At 51.3% G+C, this 5,898-nt stretch overlaps 1 protein-coding gene across 2 annotated transcripts in view; it reads left to right on the top strand.

Annotated features, from left to right (window-relative positions):
- Window positions 1-5,898, top strand: part of LAMC2 (laminin subunit gamma 2) — a 33,272-nt gene that overhangs the window by 19,865 nt on the left and 7,509 nt on the right. For both annotated transcript variants that reach the window (XM_025206184.1, XM_025206183.1), the window contains 3 exons: window positions 2,448-2,627; window positions 3,332-3,577; window positions 4,737-4,873. In XM_025206184.1, the coding sequence (XP_025061969.1) occupies window positions 2,448-2,627; window positions 3,332-3,577; window positions 4,737-4,873 (563 nt within the window). The remainder of the gene's footprint in view (window positions 1-2,447; window positions 2,628-3,331; window positions 3,578-4,736; window positions 4,874-5,898) is intronic.

Below are 5,898 nucleotides of genomic sequence, written 5' to 3'. Positions count from 1 at the left end.
AGAGGGGATTTTTGTTAAAAAAAAAGGGGGGGGGGTGGGGAATGTGGAGGAAAAAAACATCCTTGAATGTATTAAAAAATGTGTCAGTTTCAAAGAGAAGGCTTGTATCAATGTTTGGAGAGAGCGAAATGTTTAGCATCACAGTAAAGCATTCACTTTTACATGTAATACCATTTATGAATATTTTGATATTAGTCTAAAGTAAGGATGTCAAACTCATCTGGGGCCCCTGGGCCAGATCCAACCAAAGCCATGAGGGTTGCCATAGTCACCCACAGTGGCTGTGGCAGTGGCTGCACAGGATCTAGCACAGGGATGGGCAAAATATGGCCCACGGGCTGTTTCCAGCCCATGGCACTCCACATGGAGCCATGCCCTGACCACTCACACTGGGGCAGTCTGCTCTGGGTTCCTGCCAGTGCCCACAGCCTAGCCCCAGCCAGTACACACAGCTTCCAGCAAGCTGTTCCTGGTATGGCTGCAGCTGCGTACTGCTCTGTGCCCCTCACCTCCAGCAGCGGCTCCTGCCCCTGATCTTGCCCTGCCACACTGCTCTGGGTGAGCAGCTTCAGCCAGGCGGCTTCTGCCCCAGCATGTGGGACTTTGGCTTCAAATTCCAGCTGGCTCCCAGTGGAAGATGTCCAAGAGCTGAAGCTGGAACCCAGCTCGCCTGCCAGGAGTAGAGTGGTGTGGTACAGCAGGAGGAGCTGCTGCTGGAGGTGAAGGGTGCAGTGCAGCACCCAACTGGTTGCAGCCATGTTGGGAACAGCCCTCCGGAAGCTGCTCCTGCTGTGCTGCGCCATGCCATTGCAGGTGAGCAGCTTCAGCCAGGTGACTCCTGTGAGGTGTGGGGAGCAGAGCAGCACCCAGCCAGGCAATGGGCACCAGAAGGAATGCAGCATGGGCAGCCGCAGCATGAGTGAGTAAGGCTCGGCCCCAAGCAGAGCGCTGCGGGGGCAGCATGGACTGCACTGCCTGGGCAAGCTCTGCTGCATGTGCCCCCTGCCTTCTTTCTCCCTTCACCCACAGCAAGGTCCCAGGACCTAGTGTCCAGGCAGCCCCCCCCTACATATCTCCACCCACACACCTCAGAGGGAAGGGACATATGATCCCAACCTCACCCACCTCTCCCACTCCTGAACACTGCTCCCTGCCTGCCCATAGCCCCATAGGGACTTTTGACAAGTTGTTGTTGGGGAGGAGGGGGATGCTGTCCTGGCCCATGACAGATCATCAAAACTCCCTGTATTGCCCTCGGGCCCAAATAATTGCCCACGCCTGGTCTAGCAGGGGCAGTGCAGGGTCTGGTGGGACTGGGAGCAGTTCAGGGTCCAGCAGCAGTGGAGGCAGTGTAAGGTCTGGTGGGAGTGGGGGTAGTGCAGGGTCTGCTGGATGCAGGCACACAGGGTCCAGCAGGGGCAGCAGGCATTAGAGTCCAGCGGGCTGATGGCTATGCTCAATGGGGCCAAAGAGCCCAACTTCTGGTGACCTCCAGTAGCCCAATGGGCCCAACAGAGGCTCTGCAGGTTGCATGCAACCCACAGTCAAGGTATTTGACATCCCTGGTCTAAATGAAATAACCACGCTACTAGGTGCAGCAATGTTTTTTTCCTTGCTAGACCTGCACATTTGGAGCGCCCCAAATCACTGTTTTCAGAATTTGTGTTCTGCTGCCATTTTGGAGTTTCAGGTTTCATTCTGATTCAGACCAAAACTGTGGCTTGGGATGTCCATATTTCCCAGAAAGCAGAAATCCAGTTTTCTGGCCAGCTCTGGGCACAAGGTTAGGTGATGCCAGGTAGCACTGGGATCTGGAGAACACTGCCATGTGCAGTTAAGACCTATAGGTCTTTATCAGGAATATCCCATGCTTAGGGGGAGCTCTGAGTAAACCATCTAGCTACAGATTTCTGCTATTGTCAGGTACCATCACAATTCAGATAATTACAGATTGTGCTTACGCTTAGCACAGCTTCCCAGCTGGAGTACTGTCACCTCTTGTCAAGCTATAGTACATAGCATCATAGCACCGTTCTATAGACCCTCTTCTGTTGACTGGGCCAGTGAACATTGCTCCAGGCTACAAAGGACTGTGTTGAGTTATGGAGGGGAGGGCTAGTGCCAAGTCCTGTAAATGGGGTAGAGAGTTTGTTGGTTATAATGACATGAGCCAGGCTATGGGGACAGTGAGGAATTGTGCTCTTTTACATAGATCAGCAGTAGGTCCCAGACAGGGGGTTGTTTTCTAGTGGGTAAGGGGGTACAGGCTGTAGGAAATGGTCCTGAGCAAAGAGATCCTTGCCTCAGGTTAGAGGGCTATTAAGTCTCATCCCACAAGTGTAGTGGCAGTGCCAGGCTGTGCTGACCAGCACCAGAGGAGCAGGGGCCATGTGAGTGAGGATAGATCAGCATCATAGTCACAGTACCTTTTCTTCTGTCTCCCCCAGGAGAATGTCATTCAGGAGATGCATACACTGACCCCCGTACCAGCTGCCAGCTTGGTTACTACAGAGATCCCCGAAATCCACAGAGCTGCCAGCGGTGCCCATGCAGCAAAGGACAGGGCTGCTCGATGGTGCCAGACACGAAGGAAGTCACCTGCCATAACTGCCCTGCAGGAGTCACCGGTAACATCCTCGCTCTGGGCCAGTTTCCAGGGTTGTGCTTCCCCTGGGGATGGGTGGGAAGGTGCTGAGGGAAGAATGAGCCTGCCACCCTCCATAGAGTATCACGTGTGCTTCCAGTGTGCTGTGAATTAATAGGATTTCTCTCTGGCTAATACAGGAGCGTGTGATTCAGGACAGGTAGGCTGCAATACACCTGTCTTTTCAGTCTGGTTTCCTGATCTATTTACTATTTGTGGTACAGCTGCACGGAGACCAGGGTCTTGCTGTGCAAGGTGCTGTAGAACCACGCAGTATGGGAGCGCTCCTGCCCTGGAAAATTTGGAATCCAAATAGGTAAAACAGACCACGGGCAAGGGGGATCAGAGGCACAGAGAGGTGAAGTGAATTGCTTCAGGTCATTCGATAGCTCAGGGGCGGACCTGAGATTACAGCCCAGGTCTTCTGGACCCCAGCCCTGTGGCCTAGACAAGGGCTTTTTCTCTCAAGATGCATCTGATACTTTTGTCTCAAGATTTCTTCCTTTCCCTGAGGAGAGGCTGTCACAGTCCTTCTCTCCCCTCATCTGGGATGGAAAGAGATGGACTTTCTGAGAGTGTTTGCCTCCAAGGCTCCAAGAATGTAAATCTGGCTTTTCTGTGCATGAGAGAGGAGCAAGTTCCTTTTGTGGAGGTGTAACCATGTGGCGTCCATTTCTCCCTCCCCAGGTTCTGCATGTGAACTCTGTGAAGATGGCTATTTTGGAGACCTCTTGGGTAGAAATGGCCCTGCAAAGCCTTGCCAGCCCTGCCAGTGTAACGGGAACATCGATCCCAATGCTGTGGGGAACTGTAACAGACTAACGGGTGAATGCCTGAAGTGCCTCTACAACACAGCTGGCTTCCACTGTGATCGCTGCAAAGATGGGTTCTTTGGGAACCCCTTAGCCTCCAACCCAGAAGACAAGTGTCGAGGTACAACCATAATCCAGGGGGACACACCTGTGTTAGAGCCTGTTTGCATGTGATGCTGCTTCTATCCTTCCTAGAGCTGAAAATTTTGCAGGAAGACCAGAATCTTGTGATGACTCGGCACCATGAATGGCTCCCAGGAGCCAGTGAACAGTGTAGATATATATGCAAATGTTAGTTTCCTAGGGCCGTTTGGGAGGTGTTTTCTACTGAGGGGGTTAAAAGGACAGGTTAGGAACTGTCAAGTCCAGCGTTGAGGATGGGCTTCCGCAGCCATGTCCAAGGGGCCCAGAGAGCATCATACTGCCTCTGTTACAAGAGCTGCTTCAGCCCCCCTTGAAGCAGCCACATCCTGAATGAAGCACATATACCCTCACGCAGCAGTGCTACAGGTTAACATGTTATGAGTGAATGGGCAAATGTTAGACTGAGACTGCTGGAGGAGTTTCAGCTAGCTGGAAGGCAATGGCCACACTAATGCTTCACACAATCCCAGAATGAAAAAAATGAAGGGTTGGGAAGGACCTCTCAAGGTCATCTGGTCCTCCCCTCTGAGTTCATGCAAGTTTGAGCATGCTTAGATCATCCCTAGGCCAACCCAACAGGGGTTTATCCAGTCTGTAACCTGACCCTGTGATTCACTCTTAGAAAAGTTTTCCTAATATCCAAACTAAATCTGGGCTGCAAATAGTTCTGATTTCTTCTTGTCCTTCACCCAGGGGTTATGAAGGGCAATGGATGCATACTGGAGATACCCTAGTGTGTCTTAGGTTAGAGACAGAAGCGTCACTAGTATCTAGCACTAGGTCCTGTGACCCTATTACTTTCCTTTTAGACTTCTGTGAAATAGAATTAGATGTTTTGGGGGGCATTGACGTTTAGGTCAAGAGTGACTCGAGCAGCAGGCTTGAGTGGAATTTTCTTTCTGGGCTTATTCTATCCAGAATGGGAGGTGGACAGATGTGTGTGGGCCAGCGCATGGGTCAAAGGCAAGTTCTTCATGCCTCTAGGAAAAGGGTGAGATGTTAAGAGAGGCAGAAAGAAAGAAACATCCTGGCTAGGACAGAGACATGTAATTGAGAGAGCTGCTGTGTTTGCCTTCCCTGTGCCCTGGGATCTGTCTGACCTGTTGCTCCCTCCTGCCCTTTGCTTTGCCCTGCAGCCTGCAACTGCAACTCGATAGGTTCTGAGCCCCAAACATGTCGCAGTGACGGGAGCTGCATTTGTAACCCAGGATTTGAGGGGCCCAATTGTGAGCACACACATTGCCCAGACTGTTACAACCAGGTGAAAGCTCAGGTAAGTGTCTGTCAGCCAGAGGCACATCCCAAATCACTGAGCTGGAATTGCCTGTAACTCTACCTGACACCACTTTCCCCAGCAAAGGGCTTAGGTCAGAGGATTTGAGCAATAATTCTTTTTCCTCGCCCAACTCTGAGTGAACTCTGCAGCTGTTGGGGTGGTGAGGGGTGGGAAGTAGCAAATTCTCCTTTCCATAAATGCAGCGGATTAACTCTTCTTATCCTGGGTACTCATAGAGGAGTCAGAAATGCGTGCCTCACAATCCTGCAGCAGAGTGCAGACTCAGAGTTTTTATTCACAGCTCTTGTCTGTCAGTACTGCCCTTGCCCTGCCCTGAATAAAGCAAAGTCCCCTCATCCTCTGGCAAAGGGAGGTGCTCTGCCAGGGGTAGAGCTCTCAGCCTTGAACAAGAGGAGAGAGCGAGAGGTTCTTCTAGCCTCTCCTTATGGGAGCTGCTGTGAGGGACAAAGTCAAGGAGTCTGGGATCTTCCTCCTCTTCTGCCCTCTGGACACAGAAGAGCTCATTCAAAACCAAAAAACTTTCTTGCTCAGTTGTCAGAAGTTAAATCTCTTTTCTTGTGTGTGGAAGAGCAAAACATTCAGTAAACCTGACTCAGATCTAGTCAAGATCTGAAATCTGGATATTACTGCTAGCTTATCTGGTGGACCAGTGGACAAGGGTCCACCTCTCTGATACCAGGATCCTAATCAGTCCTACCTGGTATTCACGGGGAGAGTTGCACTAAGTTGGGCAAAGACTGAATACAAAATAGGGCACTGGCTTTTGTTATCTGCTCACTCCTAGCAGTTGACACTCCCAGAGAGCCCCAGAGCGTGTTGCCCATGCCAAGTATACCACTCGCGCTGCAGAAGCCTGTCCCGATGACTGAGGTGGCTGTGGGGGTATTAAGTGCTGATTAATATTTACTCAAAAGAATTTTTCATCCAGGAAACTTGTTTCAGACTCTGCTGGGCTCTCTGACCCTGGAAGTCCTGGGGCTGCTCACCTTCCCCTTCCTGCT

This window comes from Alligator sinensis, unplaced genomic scaffold (genome assembly GCF_000455745.1).
Source record: "Alligator sinensis unplaced genomic scaffold, ASM45574v1 scaffold471_2, whole genome shotgun sequence".
NCBI lineage: Eukaryota > Metazoa > Chordata > Crocodylia > Alligatoridae > Alligator > Alligator sinensis.
This window is presented reverse-complemented; position numbering and strand designations above follow the sequence as displayed.